Source organism: Emys orbicularis, chromosome 11 (genome assembly GCF_028017835.1).
Source record: "Emys orbicularis isolate rEmyOrb1 chromosome 11, rEmyOrb1.hap1, whole genome shotgun sequence".
NCBI classification, from domain to species: Eukaryota; Metazoa; Chordata; order Testudines; family Emydidae; genus Emys; species Emys orbicularis.
Window position 1 is genome coordinate 79,770,798 of NC_088693.1, and position 22,000 is coordinate 79,792,797.

Below are 22,000 nucleotides of genomic sequence, written 5' to 3' on the forward strand. Positions count from 1 at the left end.
ATCTGAACTGAGGCCTTCCGAATTCTAGGCTAACACCCTAGCCGCTGGGCTGTCCTTCCCCTATGAATGTGAAAAGAATAACATCAGGACAGCATCCCATTCAAGTACTACCTGAGCATGTATTATCCAGAAAAATATTAATTCACTCCTCTCCGTGTTCCCAAAGGAAGATTCCCCAGCTTTACAGCTCACTTGGGGGAACAACCTTCACCATTCACACTTCAACCAGAGAAACTATTGCATTCTTTCCTATTTGTGTTGTTTTAAGCTATTTCTACAAAGAAAGGGAGCAAGGATCTCTCAAGGAAGTGAAATTTGGACATTAACTAAATACAAACTTTACTTACTTGGACAAACTAGGGCTTTTCTCCATTCTGAAACCAAGCAAATCAAATAAAGTGAGCACTCATGTGAATAAGTTCATTGTTAAGCTGAATCTGATTAATAAAAAAGGTTGCATTACTGAAAAAGAAGGTGGAAAAAAGCTTACCAAGTTCTCTTTGAAGTCCACCTAAATAATAATAATAGTAATAATAATTAAAAAATCAGAAATAAAGACATTATGGAAGAGCTTTTCTCCCAAGATTAAATTAAGCCCAACCCCTTCATCAAAACCATCTCATGCCAAGACTTTTTAATCAGTCTTTGGGAAACGATTCCCTTCCAAACCATGGATAAGGCACCTCTGAAATCTTCCAGTATCAATTATTCTAGCCCTAAGTGGGGTTAAAGGCCACATCCTATACACAACCACTACACAGGGTGGGACAGGGTTGTAGGCAGTGAATTTATGTAATGTGATGATCACAGTAGACAAACTCCTTACTGACAGATAGTGTTGTATCTTTATCTTAGTGTTAAATTGTTGTCTTGTATGTTAACTAGATTGTTGTATCTGATCTGGGACTCTAGTACAAAGTCAAGGCCTGAGTGTGTGTGCTGGAGTTGGTACTCGCAGTGTTCCAATACATTTCTGTGATTCCATAAGGAAGTACTACAATACTCCAGACTAGAGCTTGTCAAAACTCAGAACGTATGTCACACTGTTTCATTAGGTGGCTGAGAATCTGGACCAGCATATCTATTCAATATCCTCAGTTTTAATCACTATCTCACAATCTTTCTTGGTGACAAATCATTTGTTGTGTGTATGAATTCAGCCTGCAGTTCCTGTCTGGGGAGAAAAGTAGATGGACAATGTCATGAGAAGATGCAATCCATACAGAAATGAGAAAATATAACTTACTAATTTTTTCATTCAGTTCACCTTAAATAAAAAGAAAAGGAAAAGGCAATTAAAAATTCTCTTAGCATGTATGGAAATTTAAATATCACTTTTCATTATAGTCATTCAGCTCACGTACATAGGCCTTGATTTATTTCAGTGGAAGTAATCACATACTTAAAGTTGACCATATGCACGTGTGATGGCCACCATCTTGGCTGATGCACCAGGGATTTAACTAGGGATCTTCAGAGCTAAAAAAAAAGACCAAATTGCTGTAGATTTAGCAAGGGTCTGTAGCAGACTCATATTGTATGTAGAGCAGTACGCAGGCAAGCCTGTAACACATTCACCAGTGGGTTGTATAATGCAGAAGGATCATGGCTATTCATTACTATTAACGTGTACCTTCCCGGTGGTATTCTAAAGGCCTAAATCTACACTGAAATCAGTGGGACTGAATTCAACAGTTCACTCGCATGGCTCCAAACTCAGGATCAGGAGCTAAGATTACAGGTCAAAAATGCATTATAAACACCCAATCTGACCAACATTCAGGCACATGAATAAAGTTACTCATGCATGTAAATATTTGCAGGCTTGGACTCATAGGCACTGGTGATACAAAGAGTGATGCTCGTACGTAATGTTAAGCTTGTGAGTACTCCCACTGACTTCAACAAGACCACCTGAAAATGAAGCATAAGTTTAAGAATGTGTTGGCTCAGGGCTCCAATATAATTTTTTAAAGAATTACATTTTTGCAGAGCCAGGTGTCTTTAGGTCTGATTATTAATTGTTAGAGCTGGTGGGGAAATAGTTTGTGCTTGTGGGGGGAGGGCATGTGACAATTTGGTTGACATTTCCCCCCCCCCCCTTTTGGTCATTGGAAATAAAAACAATGATGATGAAAAATCAAAATTCAGAATACTTTGATTACTATTCCTCAGGGCCCATCACCCTTTGATTGCACTGGGAGTGGTGTGCATGCAAGAAATGAAAGGTCAGACCTTAACATTATTATCAAAGTCTGTTTTTTATTCTGACACACCATTTTATAGACAATGATTTATTACAAAGACCCCAATCCTGCAAATGACTGAGCTGCTGTGCCCTCTGAATTGTGGCCAAAGTTCGTGCATTTGATTTTCAAATTGACAATATTCCTTTAATTAAAAACAACAACAATTTAACTGTGTACAACTCCAATTGAGAGGTTAGACTGGGAGAAAAATTGAACTTACTAATATTTTCAAGATGTGCCCCTAAAATAAAGCAAACAGAAATAAATACAAATTATTTAAGAGTTTTTTCAATGAACAAAGATTTAAATATTTTTTCTCCATTTTATATTGATTCTTAGTTCTATATAATCATTAATTACATTTCTATCCATATTCTGGATTTTCTGGTTACAAGTGAAAATAAAAATTCAAAGGTTTACAGTTTTGAACTGTGCCTAGAACTAGGGTCCAGTTCTGCTTCTGTGAGTCTGAGGTGTGCAAAGATTGCAAGAGTAAGCCCTAAAATGGTAACCGCTAACACCCTTGAACAGTTAATATTCATTCGGTTCTATAACTCAGTCTTTAGTCTTTCTACTTTCCTTATCCTTAATATGGATTGGTTTAACTTTCTTCTAAAATGGCACATCTCTCCATTATATCCTTTCCCCTCCTTCTGTCTCCAGTGTTGCCTCTCTCTCTTCCAAGCTGTCGCCACTTCTGCCACCACTGAGAACAGCCAAGTTCCATCCTCTTTGGACCCCCCGTTCAGGTAGTTGAAGGCTGCTATCAAATCCCCCCTCATTCTTCTCTTCTGCAGACTAAATAAGCCCAGTTCCTGCAGCCTCTCCTCGTAAGTCATGTGCCCCAGCTCCCTAATCATTTTTGTTGCCCTCCGCTGGACTCTCTCCAATTTGTCCACATCCTTTCTGTGGTGGGGCGGGGCAAAACTGGACACAGTACTCCAAATAACAATATCATAGCATCTGGAGGCTAATGCTGATATGGCTGAGGGAGGGGAGACATTTATCATGCAATCTAGAGCCTTCATGTCATGTGAGTTGTTCAAAAGAGCCAGGAAGCAGCTGATGTCTTCCCCAGCATGGGCAAGTCCCTAGCAGGATTTGAACAAGCGTGGCCAGCTTCTGCACAACCACTCTGCAGCCCACCGCAATGGGGCCATGCAACAAATAAGGAGTGGGTGTGGCTAGAAAGCAAATAAGGAGTGGGTGTGGCTAGAAAGCAAATAAGGAGTGGGTGTGCCTGCTGGTAACATCTGGCTGGTGGACAAGACTTAGAGGAGCTGCAGCCAGGTGGTATGGATTAGAATAGCCCATAGGCTGCTGTAATCTAAAGCTGGGTGAATAATAGGTTTTTCAGATCTCAGCAATTCCAAATAATTGGCGGAAAGGGGTGCATTTCAGGTTGAACCACAGAGATTTTTTATTTAGTTACTTTCAGTGAAAAAAAAGGTCAGTAAAAAATTAGTTCCAGGTTGACCAAGATATTTTGTTTGATCTGAAAGGAAATGTCTTGTTCTGATTTCAAGCATTTTCTTAAAAAAATAAAATAAAGGAATTTTCAAAACAAAAAGTCACTTTGAATCAAAAATTCAATGTTTCATTTTGAAAATGTGAAAACAAAACATTTCAATTCCTTCAGATTTTTTACACCCAAACAATTTGGCAAATTCAGCATGACTTCTCAAAACATTTTAATGTCACTGAATTTTCTTTTTTTCCCTAAAAAATAAAATTGGTTGAAAAATTCCACCCCTCAACTCTACTCTACAGTAAGACTGGGGTCTGTGTAGAACTGGCCAGAGAGCCATTATTGATTCCTCTCCAACTTCTCTGCCCAGGCGCTGCTCCAGCATTCTGAGTCAGTACCCTGACTTCTAGTCACTTAAACATTTTCTCACATTGCCTCTTTACATCAAATCATTCACTGTACGTCTAATCTAAAGCTGCAGGAACTTTGAGGGTAGAAAAATAAAATTATGTTATAATGGAAAGTAACACCTTCCAAAAAAAGTTTCCACTGGGGGAATATAACTTACTAATTTCTTCATGGAGTTCACCTAAAAAGAGAGAGAAAGAAATCCACATAAATAATTAGAAGCTTGTAATATTTTATCCGAGTGCATCCAGATTTAGGCCTGATCCTGCAAACACTTATTCAGAATCATGTGTAGTAGTCCCACTGAATTGCGTAAAGTTACTTATTGGCTTAAGTCTTTGCAATATCTGGGTTCAATTGTTATTACATGGGATTTTTCTTTCCTGACTAAAACTTCATGTAAGATGTTGCATTAGAAGAAAAATAGAACTTACTGATATTGTCAAGGTGTTTCCCTAAAATAAAACAAAAACAAATACAAATTATATCATTAATTTATATTTTCATTTAAATTATTTAAGAACTTTCAGTGAATAAAAATTTCAAGGATTTTTTTTTGCATTTTTACATGAATTCCCAGTATCAAGATCATCAGTACTAACATTTTCTTTCATGTTGCATTACCCTTATGGATTCACTACACATACAGATCAATCCTTTCAAAGGTTTACAGCTCTGAATTATTTGTAGGATGCAGGCCAATCCTGCTTCACAGACCCTAATCTCCTGTTGGCTTCACTGGCAATCGAGAGTGCAAAGACTGCAGGATCAAATCCTAAAATGCTAATAGTTTGTTGATATGACTTGAGCCTTCAATATTTATTTGCTTCTCTAGCTAGGGAGGTTGTGTAATCTCTATCACTGGAGGTTTTTAAGAACAGGTCAGACAAGCACCTTCAGGGATGGTCTAGGTAAATGCTTCACCCACATGTACCAAGGCAGGATGGGGGGAAGTGGCAGGACTAGAAGACCTCTTGAGGTCCCTTCCAGTTCTGCATTTCTACAATTCTCTGGGTCTTTATTAGTTCTGTTGCTTTTACTATAAAGATTAAGGGTAGTATTTTCCTAGCTCTGTTCCCACTGAAGTTAGTGGGAGTTTCACCATTGACTTCAGTAAGAGCAAATTTAGGCCAGTCCTGCATGCTTTTGATAATGCCACTCTAATAGGTTTAGACTGTCTCTTGTATGCCACAACTCTATTACGTTATGGCCCCAATTCAGGAAAGCACTTAAGCATGTGTTTCAAGATTAAAGTTAAACACTTGCTTAGGTGCTATGCTTAATTGGATGCTACAGCGAACAATAAAACAGCATCAGAGTTTCTGTTGGAAACCTTTATTTCTGATCCTTTTCATGTTTCTCCCATTGCCTTTTGGTGACCTTAGTGCATAGTGAACCTTGGGAGGGAGGGGGACTGCACTGGAGAATAGAGTTACAATTCTTAATATGAGAGGACTATTTACAAAAGGGAATACGAGGAAAAAGCTAACTTACCAATTTCTGCCTGCAATCTCCCTAAGGAAAGAAGAAAAAGCAAAACAGATAAAAATAAATATAATGCCCTGCTCCTGTCCAGGTGCCTACAGATATGAAAGACAGTTTTCATTATAAGCACAAAATTATTCATTCTTATTAAACCTCTACCCCGATATAACACGACCCGATATAACACGAATTCGGATATAACGCAGTAAGCAGTGCTCCGGGGGCGTGGGGGGGGGGGGGAACAGGGCTGCGCACTCCGGTGGATCAAAGCAAGTTCAATATAACGCGGTTTCATCTATAATGCGGTAAGATTTTTTGGCTCCCGAGGACAGCATTATATCGAGGTAGAGATGTATTGTATATGTTTCCCAGTATGCACCCTAGATTACATGTCAGAAATGTGTTAGATGTGCCCAATTTTGCAAATCCTTATGCACGGGAAGAGCATTATTCATATGTGTAATCCTGTGTGGGGTTGAGTTCTTAAAATTATTTTAAAAGCATTACTATTTTGATGGGTAAAATATGTTTTTGTCTACTCTGGGAGAACACTTTAACCTGTCTGGCCATTCTATGACAGACCTGCGGGTGGCTAATCTTAAAACAGAAAAACTTCAAAAACAGACTCCAAGGAGAGACTGCTGAGCTGGAATTGATATGCAAACTAGACACAATCAACACAGGATTAAATAAAGACTGGGAATGGCTGAGCCATTACAAACATTGAATCTATCTCCCCTTGTAAGTATTTTCACACTTGCTTCTTATCCAACTGTCTGTACTGAGCCATCTTGATTATCACTTCAAAAGTTTTTTTTCTTACTTAATTGGCCTCTCAGAGTTGGTAAGACAACTCCCACCTGTTCATGCTCTCTGTATGGGTGTGTATATATATCTCCTCAATATATGTTTCACTCTATATGCATCCGAAGAAGTGGGTTGTAGCCCACGAAAGCTTATGCTCTAATAAATTTGTTAGTCTCTAAGGTGCCACAAGTACTCCTGTTCTTTTCACTTGTTACTGATTTTTTCCCATTTTTTTGTGCATCCCAAACTCCTATTAACTACTCTGGGAGTTCTTCACGTGGAACGAATGAAAAACTAGGCCTTAAAATCACTAATACTTTACTAACAATTTGAGGCTATGGCTTGTTTTTCTACTTTTCTGGTTAATAGAATTAGAGCTGTCACCAGCTGTGTAGCTCAGTGAATAGTTGATTTTTCTGTTCAGAGGCCAAACTGAACATTTTCCCCCCCAACTTTTGTTGTTTCAGTTTGTTTTTTTCCTTCACAAAATGAAAAAAAAAAAAAAAAGTTTGATTGAAAAAAATGTTTTGAATACCAATTTGAATTGCTATTTTGAAACAAAATATGGATTCAAATTGACACTTTTGAAATGAAATATTGATTTGAATTCACATTTTTGAAACAAACCATTTTACCATTTCTGAATTCTTCAGTGTTTTCAGTTGAAATTATTCAGTGAATTCAACACAAATTTGCAAATAGTTTCAGTGCCTTGAAAACGTATTTCAGTGAATTTACAATCCCCCCCCCAAAACAAAACAAAAAAACCAAACCAAAACAAAACAAAACAAAACAAAAAAAACAGCCAAGCTGTACACCTTATGGCGAAGATTACAACTTGGGCAACACATTCTAGCATTTTTAAAACAATAATTAATAATGATGTGGCTGAGGCAGGGGACTGGATTTTCTGCTACTTTGTGGGCCCTTTTGATGTCTAGACTAAAAAGCAATTGGATGTCCCAAGCTGAAGGCTTCCCTGGTGTGACGGAGTCCCTAGCAGGCCCAGTGCTGGTGTACTCAACTTCTGAACCAGCCCCTCAGCAGTCTCTGGGGGAGAAGTTGTACCGGGGCTGGAAAACGACCAGAATGACACAGACTATACCTATTCTGGGTCTGCAGGGCTGGTCCCAGAGTCAGGGAGCCATAACTGGTTCTTTTATGTCCTCCTCTGGCCACAGCTGAAAATAGGAGCCAGCACGTCTATTAGTGATTTATTATTTGCATTGGGTAGTTCAGAGGAGCTCCAGTCCTGGGTCAAGACCCCATTGTGCTAGGTGCTGTACAAACACAGAATAAAGACAGACGCTGTTCCAAAGAGTTGATCTGAGCTTGGATATTCCAAGCAGTTTAAGTGTGTAAAGGACACTTGTTTCATTGACATTCAGTGGAAAGTGGGTGCCTAATTGCCTTAGGCGCTTTTGAAAATCCCAGACTTTAAATTTATTCACAAAGCCTGGGGTGTCACGTCATTTCCCTACAGGTAAATGAATCCTACAGTACTTACTAGGGCATTGTCTACACTACGCAGCTTTTAGCGACATGACTGTCGACAAAGCCCTGTTGCTAAAAGTCGGGCAGCGTCGCCGCTGTTTGTTGGCTCTTTTGCTGACAAAATACTTCCACCACCAATGAGCAGGGTTCACTCTGTTGGCAGCAGAGCGCTCCTGCCAACAACGTGCTGTTCACACTGGCACTTGTCATGGCAAAACGTTTGTCTTTCAGGGGGGAAGGGGGTTAACACCTCTGAATGACAAAAGTTTTGTCATTCAATTGCCAGTGTAGACACAGCCTAGGATGCAACTCCATACAAACTATTGCATTAGAGGAGGTTATAACTTACTAATTTCTTCTTGGAGTTCACCTTGAAAAAAAAGGGAAAGAAATAGATAAGTAAATGAAAGACTGTCAAGAGCGTTGTTTCATTGCATATGGACCTCAAGGTCAGCTTTCATTATAAGCACTCTAATTAATCTACTTTGACCCCAATCCCGAATGGGCAGTTTACTGTAACCCCGCTGAGCGCCATTGACTTCAACGGGACAACACCTTGAGAAGAAAGCTCAGTATGTGCATAAGTGTCCGTAGCCTGGGCACCAGAATTACTGTTGATTTCCCGGGGACAATGCACAGCAGTGAAGATAGGTGTCTGCAGGATCAGGGCCTCTGGTCATATTTTCTTTGTAGAACAGTAAGAGCAGATCTACACCACAGCTATGTCAGCCAGGAGTGTGGGGAGACAGAGGCGCCAACTTCCCGAGTTCCCTGGGTTGCTCGACCCCTGCTTTGCCCCAGGCTCCACCCCCCAAATCCCCACTCCTGCCCTGCCTCGTCCCACTCCCACATTTGGGGAGGCTAAGCCAGAGCGCTGGAAGCTCCCTAGAAGTGGGAGGGGCCACCGGCGCCTGGACTGTGGTCACCACTCCACCTCACCTGAGGCCAGCCTTGCTCAGCCTCCTCCCCCGAGACCCTGCCTATACTCCACCCCCACTCTACCCCAGGCCCTGCTCCTGCTCGGCCCCCTCCCCCAAGAGGTCCCACCACCCACACCTCTCCACTCGAGGGGCCCTGCCACCCGTGCCGCTCTGCCCCCTCACCCAAGGGCCCCCGTCCTGTCACCAGTGCCTCTCTGCCTCTCCGGGGGTGAAGAGTCGCAAGAAGGTGGCAGGGGGGAATCAGGGGAAACGGGTGCAGAAGTATGGGGGTGCAGGGGAAGGGACAGAGAAGTGTGAGTGGTGGGTGGAGGGGCCATGGGGTAAGAGGCAAGGCAGGAAGAGGAGCAGTGTGGGTAGTGGTGTCATGGGGGAATGCAGAATGCAGGAGGGGGATGTCAGGGTGGAGTGTGGGCAGGGACATGGGCCGAGCACCCTTTCAGGGGCAATGCTCCAAAGGCAGCAATCCAGCGGGGCAGCTCCAAAGGGGGGTGCCCTGCATCCTGTTTGGGAAGGCTTAGCCTCCCTTGGCCTATTATACCCACTGCCCTTGTGGGGAGGTGTGATCCCTGACTGACACGGCTGTGCTGTGGAGATCCAGTTATAATGGCAAAACAGTGCTATTACCAGTATGGCTTGTGGGGGTGGCTTTACTATATCAGTACAAAGCGCAGCTTTGCTGGCACAAGCTCCATCTGCACTAGGAATGCTTTCCCACTACAATATACTGGTATTCCTATACCAGTAAAGTGCTCCTGCTGTAGACACAGCCTAAGAATGCAGGTGAAAAGTGCATTATGGTTTCCTTGGCCTGTTCTCATGAACACAAGTGTCTGAAGGACGGGAGCATTACTTTCAAAGGGTTACAGTTTGGAATGGTGCAATATGTTTAGGCCTGATCACTAATTATTACTAGAGAGGCAGTGTGGCCTAGCAGACACTGCACTGAAACTCAGGTGACATGCGTTCTAATCATGGTTCTGCCACTGGCCTGCTGGGAGACCTGGGCATGTTAGTTGTCCCTTCTGTGCCTCAGTTTCATGATCATGAACTCTAAAGTGCTTTGCCATCTACTGATGAAATCTCTTCACATAAGAGCTAGGTATTTATTACTGCTCACTAGTCCTTTGTAAACCTTCATTCTTTGGGAACCTCCTACTCCCTTCAGTTTCATTGGGAGTAGGAGCTATACAGGAATAAGTGAAAGGTCAGTCCTTGAAAGTATTTTAAAATCCTGATTGTAGGGTTACCATATTTCAGCAAGCAAAAAAGAGGACGGGAGGAGCCCCGCCCTAGCCCCGCCCCTGCCCCTCCCACTTCCCGCCCCCCTCAGAACCCCCAACCCTCCCCCCGTTCCTTGTCCCCTGACTGCCCCCTCCTGGGACCCCTGCCCCTAACTGCCCCCCAGGACTCCACCCCCTACCTAAGCCTCCCTGCCTCTTGTCCCCTGACTGCCCCCTCCTGAGACCCTCCCCCCATCCTAACTGGCCCCCTAGGACCCTACCCCCTACCTGCCCCCTGACTGCCCCAACCCTTATCCACACCCTCACCCCCAGACAGACCCCCGGGACTCCCACGCCCCATCCAACCACTCCCCACCCCCTGACAGCCCCCCCCAGAACTCCCGACCCATCTAAACCCCTCTGCTCCCTGTCCCCTGACTGCTCCGATCCCTCTCCCCACCCCTGCCACCTGACAGCCCCCCCGAACTCCCAAACACCCCCCCCCCGCTCCTTGTCCCCTGACTGCCCCCTCCTGGGACCCCTGCTCCTAACTGCCCTCCAGAACCCCACCCCCTACCTAAGCCTCCCTGTTCCTTGTCCCCTAACTGCCCCCTCCTAAGACCCTCCCCCACCCTAACTGCCCCCCAGGACCCCATCCCCTACCTGTACCCTGACTGCCCAAAACCTTCTCCACCCCCCCAAAAAAGCCCCCCCCCGAACTCCCGACCCCCCCCCGTTTCTTGACTGCCCCCTCCAAAACCTCCCTGCCCCTTCTCCTGCCCCCTGGCCCCCTTACCCTGCCGCTCAGAACATGGTGTTGGGCTCCGCGCGGAGCCGGACACGTGGCTGCGCTCCCCAGCGCAACACACAACCCGGTCCCTGCCCCCGCACAGTGCTGCCGGAGCGAGGGAGCAGGGGAGAAGGAGAAGTGGGGGGAGGAGGAGCTGCCGAGGCCCGATGCGAACGGCCCGGCCGGCCGGCCGGCTCAGAGTGCGGGGAGGAGGAGCTCTACAGCTGCTCCGGAGTCCAGCCCGGCAAGCTGCGGGGGAAGGACTCTGGCTGCCGGAGCCCCATGCGAGCGGCTGACTTTCCTGCAGCCCTCCCAGCCGCGCCTCGCTCTGCATGGGGGGGAAATCCCGGACATTTTTAGTGCTTTACAAATTCCCCCCCGGACGCTATTTTTAACACAAAAAGGAGGACGTGTCCGGGTAAATCCGGACGAATGGTAACCCTACGATTGCATTATGACTTCCCATAACATAGCATGGGGATTATTGTTAATAAGTTATTGACATTACCTGTGGTTTTCCAGTTGACCTTGTCCCTTAAATTAAAAACTTAGCAGCGCACAACTTCACATATGAGGTGATATTGGGGGAGGGGAATGAAACTTACTGATATTTTCAAGAAGTTTCCCTAAAATAAAACAAATGGATAAATACATTATTTAAGATTTTTTTCACTGAAAAGAGATATTAAGGAGTTTTTCATTTTATTTTGATTTACAGTTTCAAGAAAACCATTAATCAAATTAGAACTTCCACCACTGCAACAAACTACCAAGGGAAGTGATGGATTCTCCATCTCTTGATGTCTTCAGACCAAGACTGGATGTCTTTCTGAAAGATCTGCCGAACACAGAGCATTGGACTCAATACCGGGGTAACTGGGTGAAATATTCTGGCTTGTGTTATGCAGGAGGTCAGACTAGATGATCTGATGGTCCCTTCCAGCCTTAAATCTATGAATGAATTATATTTGGATTCATGATACAAGGTGGGTGAGTTAATATCTTTTATTGGATCAACCTCTGTTGGGGAGAGAGACAAGATTTTGAGCCACCCAGACCTCTTCTTCAGGTCTAGGAAAGGTACTCTGAGCTCATAGCTAAAGGCAAGGTGGAACAGATTAGTTAGCATATATTGTAAGGGATCATTCAAGGTAGTGTCCCATTAACACCTGCAGTCACAGGACAAAAAGAAAGAATTAGTGAGTTATGCATTGTTGTAATAAGCCAAAATCCAGTGTCCCTGTGCAATCCATGATTTTAGTATCTAGCAGAGTTATGAAAGTCTTTTGAAAGTATTGTGCAGGTTTAGATATAGAGTGATTGTTTATGAAAAGTGTTCACCCACAGGTGATAGGGTGTTCTTGTCTTTTATCAGTTTTCTGAGAGTTCATCTGAGGGCTTGTCTACACTACACAACTTTTAGCGTGTCACTAAAAGTCTGGCACTGCGAATGCTGTTTGTCGGCACTTTTGCCGACAAAATACTTCCACCCCCTATGAGCGTCTTTTGGGGGGTGGAGGGGGCTTTTTAAAGCACCTGTGAACGACAAACATTTTGTCATTCAATTGGCAGTGTAGACAAAGCCTGAGAATCTAGTGATTGTCTGGCTTCACCCACAAAGGGCACAGCGGCAGTAGAGTTCACAGCAGCGCAGCTGCACCGACCCCCGCTGTAAGCTCTCGAATGTAGCTGTTGTAAGATGATGGGAGAGACCTCTCCCTTCAGCTTAACTCCACCAGTCCCCGCGAGCAGCAGAAGCTCTCCCGCTAACATAGCACTGACTGTCCACACCAGCGCTTATGTCAGTGTAATGTATGTTGCCAACATAAGTTGTAGTGTAGACATAGACATAGCTGATGGGATGGGGCATTTAGTGCACATGTTGTTGTGATAGGCCTGTGTAGGGTTCATGGATCTTGAAAGTGTTGTGGGGGATTGATCATTGTAGTAATGGAGATACGGCTGCAGGTTTTGCATCTGCTCTGGCAGGGTCTGGTGCTGCTTTGACTTGGCGTGTCCTGGTCTGTGTGGAGCTTTGTTCTGATGATGAGCTTGGAGAGACTGGGGAGGTTGTCTGAAGGACAGAAGAGGGGTTTAGGACAGATTTCTTTCAGGCTGAGGTCCCTCTTCAGTATGGGTTGTAGTTGTTTGATACCCCATCTGGGTTCCAGTGTGGGGTGGTAGGTGGCAACTAGGGTGCTTGTGGATTCACTACGATTAGCTATCAAACAAATGAATACTTTCAGCCATTTACAGTTCTGAATGACCTGTAGGATTCACACCAAATCTGCTTTTTCACACACCCTAACCTCCGGTTGGCTTCACTAGCAGTTTACAGTGTGCAAAGACTGCAGGATCAGCTCCTACAATGCTAATCCCTGTCGTTGGCTAACATGACTTGAGCCTTTAATATTTATTTGGTTCTGTACCTGAATCGTTAGCTGTTCTTCTGTCTTTACTATACAGATTACGAGTAGAGTTACTCTAGCTCTGCTCCCGCTGAAGTTAGTCAATGGTGAAACTCCCATTCAATAAGAGCAAACCAATGGGTGCTTTTGAAAAGAAAAGTAGGACAGGTTTAGATTTTTTTTTTCTTGCATGTCACAGGTCTATATTATATCAATGGTGTCAATTCAGAAAAGCTTTTAAGCACATGCTGGGGTCTAAGCACATCAAAGTCAACTGGAATACACATGCACTTAACTTCAAAGGATATCAGTGCTTTTTTGAATCAGATTATATCAGCATTTAATATTCATTTGATTCTGTAACTGAATCTTTATCCATTCTGCTCTCATTCCATAAAGATTAATAAGCTTAGCTTTACGCTTCTGTTTACTTATTGTTGGATAAAGACACCAATACAGAAGCTCTAATTTTAACTATTATAAAAACCTGACACCATAGAAGCAATGAAAAAGAACATTCAACAGGAAAGGAAGCCAACATGGGCAGCCAGCAGCTACAAAAAGCTCTTTCCACCCCCATCATCCTGGGGACACACCCTCTCTGTAACAGGCCAGACTGCCCCTTTAAGGGCCAGAGGGGCCAGGGACCAGACAGCCCTATTCCTTGGAGAAGCCCAATAGGCAGGTCCTGGGAATCATCAGACCCACTGAGCAGCATCAAATGACTGGGTCTGATTACCAGCTAGGGAATATTGATGAGGGCCCCAGCTCCATTAGGGAGCCTGGGACCAGGAGAATACTGCCCTGTAACTACACTCTAGACATCAGGCAGTGCAGCAGAGGATTCCAACAGGGTGGAGGCGCCCACATGACAGATTTACATTGAGACCAGCCAGCCATGGTTGATGGGTCATTAAGGAGAATCAACTCTTCCAGTGGGCATCTCCAGAGGATGCTGCAGAGAGCATATGCACAATGGAGGCCCAGTGACTCAGCGGGGCACGTAAGACATGTGATCCCTGACTCCATGTTTGTGCCAGTAACTTTCCATGCATACAGGTTGAGGGTATAAAAGTGGAGACGGTGACATAATTTCTTTGCCTCTTTCCTGTTCCACATTTCTGGACAACAATTTCTAACAAAGAAGAGCTTTGAACAATGGACTGAGGACCCCAGTATTTGGGATGAACCAGAGACTTATTGTAAGCTAGCAGATTTAACATCACTGCTATTATCCTGACCTACAGACTCTGAAACCAACTGCAATGTATCCGATTCATTTTAATCTCAACTCTCTTCCTTTTCAAAACTATTAATAAACCTTTATTTTTAGTTGCTAAGGGACTGGTTATTAGTTTCAGAGTAGCAGCCGTGTTAGTCTGTATCCGCAAAAATAACAGGAGTACTTGTGGCACCTTAGAGACTAACAAATTTATTAGAGCATAAGCTTTCGTGGGCTACAACCCACTTCTTCGGATGCATATAGAGTGAACCATATATTGAGGGGATATATATACACACACATACAGAGAGCATGAACAGGTGGGAGTTGTCTTACCAACTCTGAGAGGCCAATTAAGTAAGAGAAAAAAAACTTTTGAAGTGATAATCAAGATGGTTCAGTACAGACAGTTTGATAAGAAGCAAGTGTGAAAATACTTACAAGGGGAGATAGATTCAATGTTTGTAATGGCTCAGCCATTCCCAATCCCTATTTAGCCCTGAGTTGATTGTGTCTAGTTTGCATATCAATTCCAGCTCAGCAGTCTCTCGTTGGAGTCTGTTTTTGAAGTTTTTCTGTTTTAAGATAGCCACCCGCAGGTCTGTCAAAGAATGGCCAGACAGGTTAAAGTGTTCTCCCACTGGTTTTTGAGTATTATGATTCCTGATGTCAGATTTGTGTCCATTAATTCTTTTGCGTAGAGACTGTCCGGTTTGGCCAATGTACATGGCAGAGGGGCATTGCTGGCACATGATGGCATATATCACATTGGTAGATGTGCAGGTGAACGAGCCACTGATGGTATAGCTGATGTGATTAGGCCCTATGATGGTGTCACTTGAATAGATATGTGGACAGAGTTGGCATCGGGCTTTGTTACAAGGATAGGTTCCTGGGTCAGTGTTTTTGTTCAGTGATGTGTGGTTGCTGGTGAGTATTTGCTTTAGGTTGGGGGGTTGTCTGTAAGCGAGGACAGGTCTGTCTCCCAAGATCTGTGAGAGTAAAGGATCATCTTTCAGGATAGGTTGTAGATCTCTGATGATGCGCTGGAGAGGTTTTAGTTGGGGGCTGAAGGTGACAGCTAGTGGTGTTCTGTTATTTTCTTTGTTGGCCCTGTCTTGTAGGAGGTGACTTCTGGGTACTCGTCTGGCTCTGTCAATCTGTTTTTTCACTTCAGCAGGTGGGTATTGTAGTTTTAAGAATGCTTGATAGAGATCTTGTAGGTGCTTGTCTCTATCTGAGGGATTGGAGCAAATGCGGTTATATCTTAGAGCTTGGCTGTAGACAATGGATCGTGTGGTGTGTCCTGGATGGAAGCTGGAGGCATGTAGGTAAGTGTAGCGGTCAGTAGGTTTCCGGTACAGGGTGGTATTTATGTGACCATCGCTTATTAGCACAGTAGTGTCCAGGAAATGGACCGCTTGTGTGGATTGATCTAGGCTGAGGTTGATGGTGGGATGGAAATTATTGAAATCATGGTGGAATTCCTCAAGGGCTTCTTTTCCATGGGTCCAGATGATGAAGATGTCATCAATGTAGCGCAAGTAGAGTAGGGGCGTTAGGGGACGAGAGCTAAGGAAGCGTTGTTCTAAGTCAGCCATAAAAATGTTGGCATACTGCGGGGCCATGCGGGTACCCATAGCAGTGCCGCTGACTTGAAGGTATATATTGTCCCCAAATGTGAAATAGTTGTGGGTGAGGACAAAGTCACAGAGTTCAGCCACTAGGTTAGCTGTGACATTATCGGGGATACTGTTCCTGATAGCTTGTAGTCCATCTGTGTGTGGAATATTGGTGTAGAGGGCTTCTACGTCCATAGTGGCCAGGATGGTGTTTTCTGGAAGATCACCGATGGATTCTAGTTTCCTCAGGAAGTCAGTAGTATCTCGAAGATAGCTAGGAGTGCTGGTAGCGTAGGGTCTGAGGAGAGAGTCCACATAACCAGACAAGCCTGATGTTAAGGTGCCAATGCCTGAGATGATGGGGCGTCCAGGATTTCCAGGTTTATGGATCTGGGGTAGCAAATAGAATGTCCCTGGTCGGGGTTCTAGGCATGTGTCTGTACAGATTTGTTCCTGTGCTTTGTCAGGGAGTTTTTTTAGCAGATGGTGTAGTTTCTTTAGGTAATCCTCAGTGGGATCAGAGGATAATGGCCTGTAGAATGTGGTGTTAGAGAGCTGTCTAGCAGCCTCTTGGTCATATTCCAATTTATTCATGATGACGACAGCACCTCCTTTGTCAGCCTTTTTGATAATGATGTCAGGGTTGTTTCTGAGGCTGTAGATGGCGTTGTGTTCAGCATGGCTGAGGTTATGGGGCAAGTGATGTTGCTTATCCACAATTTCAGCCTTTGCACGTTGACGGAAGCAATCTATGTAGAAATCCAGTCTGTTGTTTCGACCGTCCGGAGGAGTCCACGCAGAATCCTTTTGTTTGTAGTGCTGGTAGGGGGGATTCTGTGGGTTAGTATGCTGTTCAGAGGTATGTTGGAAATATTCTTTGAGTCGGAGACGTCGAAAGTAGGATTCTAGGTCACCGCAGAACTGTATCATGTTCGTGGGTCTGGAGGGACAAAAGGAGAGGCCCCGAGATAGGACAGACTCTTCTGCTGGGCTAAGAGTATAGCTGGAAAGGTTAACAATATTGCTGGGTGGGTTAAGGGAACTACTGTTGTGGCTCCTTGTGGCATGTAGCAGTTTAGATAGTTTAGTGTCCTTTTTCCTTTGTAGAGAGGCAAAGTTTGTCTTGTAAATGGCTTGTCTAGTTTTTGTAAAGTCTATCCATGAGGAAGTTTGTGTGGAAGGTTGGTTTCTTATGAGAGTATCCAGTTTTGAGAGCTCATTCTTAATCTTTCTCTGTTTGTTGTATAGGATGCTGATCAGGTGGTTTCGCAGTTTCTTTGAGAGTGTGTGACACAGTCTCTCAGCATAGTCTGTGTGATATGTAGATTGTAATGGATTTTTTACCTTTAGTCCTTTTGGTATGATGTCCATCTGCTTGCATTTGGAAAGAAAGATGATGTCTGTCTGTATCTGTACGAGTTTTTTCATGAAGTTGATGGATTTCCACTCCATACGGCTAAATGCAGTGCCTTGCATAATGACAGGTTTCAGAGTAGCAGCCGTGTTAGTCTGTATCCGCAAAAATAACAGGAGTACTTGTGGCACCTTAGAGACTAACAAATTTATTAGAGCATAAGCTTTCGTGGGCTACAACCCACTTCTTCGGATGCATATAGAGTGAACCATATATTGAGGAGATATATATACACACACATACAGAAAGCATGAACAGGTGGGAGTTGTCTTACCAACTCTGAGAGGCCAATTAAGTAAGAGAAAAAAAACTTTTGAAGTGATAATCAAGATGGTTCAGTACAGACAGTTTGATAAGAAGCAAGTGTGAAAATACTTACAAGGGGAGATAGATTCAATGTTTGTAATGGCTCAGCCATTCCCAATCCCTATTTAGCCCTGAGTTGATTGTGTCTAGTTTGCATATCAATTCCAGCTCAGCAGTCTCTCGTTGGAGTCTGTTTTTGAAGTTTTTCTGTTTTAAGATAGCCACCCGCAGGTCTGTCAAAGAATGGCCAGACAGGTTAAAGTGTTCTCCCACTGGTTTTTGAGTATTATGATTCCTGATGTCAGATTTGTGTCCATTAATTCTTTTGCGTAGAGACTGTCCGGTTTGGCCAATGTACATGGCAGAGGGGCATTGCTGGCACATGATGGCATATATCACATTGGTAGATGTGCAGGTGAACGAGCCACTGATGGTATAGCTGATGTGATTAGGCCCTATGATGGTGTCACTTGAATAGATATGTGGACAGAGTTGGCATCGGGCTTTGTTACAAGGATAGGTTCCTGGGTCAGTGTTTTTGTTCAGTGATGTGTGGTTGCTGGTGAGTATTTGCTTTAGGTTGGGGGGTTGTCTGTAAGCGAGGACAGGTCTGTCTCCCAAGATCTGTGAGAGTAAAGGATCATCTTTCAGGATAGGTTGTAGATCTCTGATGATGCGCTGGAGAGGTTTTAGTTGGGGGCTGAAGGTGACAGCTAGTGGTGTTCTGTTATTTTCTTTGTTGGCCCTGTCTTGTAGGAGGTGACTTCTGGGTACTCGTCTGGCTCTGTCAATCTGTTTTTTCACTTCAGCAGGTGGGTATTGTAGTTTTAAGAATGCTTGATAGAGATCTTGTAGGTGCTTGTGATTTTGGGGTAAGTTCTGGAAGAACCTAATATATGTGATTTCTGGTTTTAATCATGCATCACAGAAGTCTGGTTTGTCTGGGTGGTACATGAGGGGCTAGAGGGCCTGAAGGGGACTGTGTGTGGCTTCATAATAACTAGTATAGTAATTTGGAAGCACCCATTTGTTACTGGCTTGGTATATTCTTTTCACCATCAATTGGGGGCACATGCCCTGTTTTCTGGAAGTCTGACCTGAGACTGGAGCTCTTGCTGTGTCCCATATCAGGCAGTGTGACACAAACTATTGCAGAAAGGGGGCAAGTTCCAGAGCTCTCACAGAGAAGGCTCTGCTGGTTGCCTTCTCCCCAGTCCTATAGGTGTTTAAATTCCCTAGGCACCCAAGCTTCTGCCTTTGGGCATGCACACCACAGTCCTGGTGGCACAGAGGTGCTCAGTGCCTTAGTTCAGACCTAAGGCTTGGGGAGATATTCTGGCTAGGCATTCCCCAGTCTAGCCTGTGGGGCCTGATCCAGTAAGCATGCCCAGATCACACATTACACACAAAAAAGTTATGAGCCACCAGATCAGGAAGGGTGAGTGAAAGTGAGAAAGTGAGTGTGTGTGCATCTGTCCCAGAATACCCAGTTGCTAGGGCACTCACCTAGGGTGTGGGAGACCCAAGTTCAAGTCCCTGCTCCTAATCAGGCAGAACAGGGATTTGAAAACAGCTCTCCCACCGCCCAGGTGACGGCTTTAACCACTGAGCTCCAAGTGCCTGAAGCAGGTTGAAAGGGAAGAGGGCTGCTGAGCAGAAGAGTTGGAGGGAATTTATACCTCCTGCAGCCCCAGAGAAGCCCTCTTTCATCTGGACTGGGCTGGCAGCACCCACCCAATTGGAAAAAGGACAGGGTTTCTTCGTGACGTGGTGTGAGCATTATGGATATAGTGAGGTGGGGGGCTCTCTCTCACTGTCTAGAGTTAGGAATTGCAATACTTAAATCTCTTTTAGGACCTAGCCCGTGGTGAGTAGATTAAAACAAATCAAAAGGATACAAATGTGCACAGAAGATTATACTAAGAAGAATGTAACTTACGTTTTTCAGCCTGGATCTTCCCTAAGGAAAGAAGATAGATAAAGCAGAGTAAAAAAAGAAAGATCACAACACTCAGCTTCTGTTTGAGTGCATACCGAGTGAAAGGACAGTTTTTATTCTAAGCATTTTAATAATTTACATGGCTATTATGCTTGGCAGAATTCCATTTTTTTAAATCTTGATGGATAATGTTTATTTTAAGCTTTTTATATTTATCTATCTGAATTCCTAGTCGAGGGAAATTGGGGTGGGAGTGGTGTCAGACAATAATTTGAGGACACTAGACATGAGATTGAGAAAGGTAAATCTTTATAACCATTCAAACCCAAATTCTCAACCTTGCATGTCCAAAGAGACAAAGTAAAGATCCTTAAATCAAACCCTAAGTTCTCAAGCAGCATTTTTATTACTTTGCCTACCTGTAAACTTCTATTATCTGTGGAAATCTTATCAACGTTTACCACCACTACCAATACAAACCTTATCCTTCCAGCTCAATTATCTCTTTATTAGTAGCAACTTATGATAGTTAGACTTTCCCAGTGATTATTTGTCAATGTGCTTTAGATGTATGGCCAATCCTGAAAATATATATGGGAGTGAAGTTACTCATCTGCTTGAGGGCTGACCTATACACAATTGTAGAACTGGATGGGAAACAGTTTTCTTGCCCCTCAAAACGTCTCAAGAACTACGGACTTGTTCAGCAGATTGTGTTTCGTGAGACCACTCCCAAATATATTTGAGCAGACTGTATGTCAGTTATTATTCAAAAGCAACTGGCTAACGCCCCTCCGCCCTTACTGTATTCTTATCATTAAAACTATGAATAATTTAAAAAAAAAGTATTTTCAAGAGCTCAACTTTTCTTCTCAGCTCAAATCAAGACAAAAAGTCAAAAAAATCCTCTGAACTTCCACAAACTGAAAAACAAAACTTTATTTCAGTTCAAGTCAATCAATGTTCTGTTTCAATAATTTCACCATGACCTGCTAACTCCTGTTAAAAATACAACAGGCTTTGTCTTCATCAGGGATTTTACCTCTGGTTAGCTAACACATATAAGTACCAATGTTAGCTTCTTGTTTTCCTAGTGAAAATGTACGCTTAGGCATCTTAGAAAATCTCACTCTGTCAACACTGATCCAGCAAGTGTTTATGCACATGCATAAGTGCACACGTAAGAGTTTGCAGGACAGGGGCATAAGGTATTTAAATATGTCCTGACTGCAGAGATGCTGAGCACATAGCTCAATGGGCGTCTGTCTGGGCGATGGGTGAACATTGAGGCATTTCTCTCTCTATGGATTTAGGTGTCTAACTTCAGGCTACTATGGGTACTTCTACATTACACACTCTTCACAGAAGCATGCAGAGTACAAGCACTGCGTGCCCCCCTCGCACAGGGACAAATAGCTGTGTAGATGGTGAGGCACTGCTTAAGTGCATAGAGTACAAACATGCCTGAACCCGAGGGCTATGCACTCTACACAGCTCTACACACCCAAACAATTCTTCCCCCACCTACACTGCTGTTTTTAGCACTGTAGTGTCCTGCTGTCACCCTGCTTCTGGAGCCTTTCCTCACTGCCTCCCCCCTGCCCAAGCCTTTCACTGACTCATACCACATTGCAGTGTGGGCACTGCCTGCTTTTCACTATGGCCTTGTCTACACTACCATGGTAAATTGACCTAAGTTACACTACTCCAGCTATGTGAATAACATAGGAGTACATGTAGCTTAGGTTGACTTACTGCGGTGTCTGCACCGCCCTGCGTCGACGGGAGACGCTCTCCCATCGACTTACATTAATCTTCTCGTTCTGGTGGAGTACTGGAGTCGACCGGAGAACAAATCTGCGGTTGATTTAGTGGGTCTTCACCCGCTAAATCGAGCCCCACTGCATTGACTGCAGCAGCGTCGATCCCTGGTAAGTGTAGATATGCCCTATTATATGTAGCTACATACACCCTACATTTCACTTCAAGTGGTGTGAACAGGGCCGGCTCTAGCTTTTTTGCTGCCCCAAGCAGCAAAAAAAAGCGCCGCCCCCCGAGCCCCCCCGCCGAGCGCCGCGCCGCCCCCCGAACACCCCCGCCGAGCGCCGCCCCCCCCAGCCGAGCGTTGCCCCCCCGCCGAGCGCCGCGCGCCGGAGGCTCCCCCCTGCGCCGCGCGCCGCCGGAACCCCCCCCCCCCCAAGAGCGCCGAGCCCCGCGCCGCCCCCCC

At 44.3% G+C, this 22,000-nt stretch overlaps 1 protein-coding gene across 1 annotated transcript in view; it reads right to left on the bottom strand.

Moving 5' to 3' along the window:
• LOC135885255 (butyrophilin subfamily 2 member A2-like) overlaps positions 1-22,000 on the bottom strand; it is a 54,992-nt gene that overhangs the window by 4,569 nt on the left and 28,423 nt on the right. The window contains 10 exon segments of the mRNA XM_065412882.1: positions 348-374; positions 491-511; positions 1,247-1,267; positions 2,470-2,490; positions 4,286-4,306; positions 4,560-4,580; positions 5,620-5,640; positions 8,261-8,281; positions 11,468-11,488; positions 19,774-19,794. Of these exon segments, the coding sequence (XP_065268954.1) occupies positions 348-374; positions 491-511; positions 1,247-1,267; positions 2,470-2,490; positions 4,286-4,306; positions 4,560-4,580; positions 5,620-5,640; positions 8,261-8,281; positions 11,468-11,488; positions 19,774-19,794 (216 nt within the window).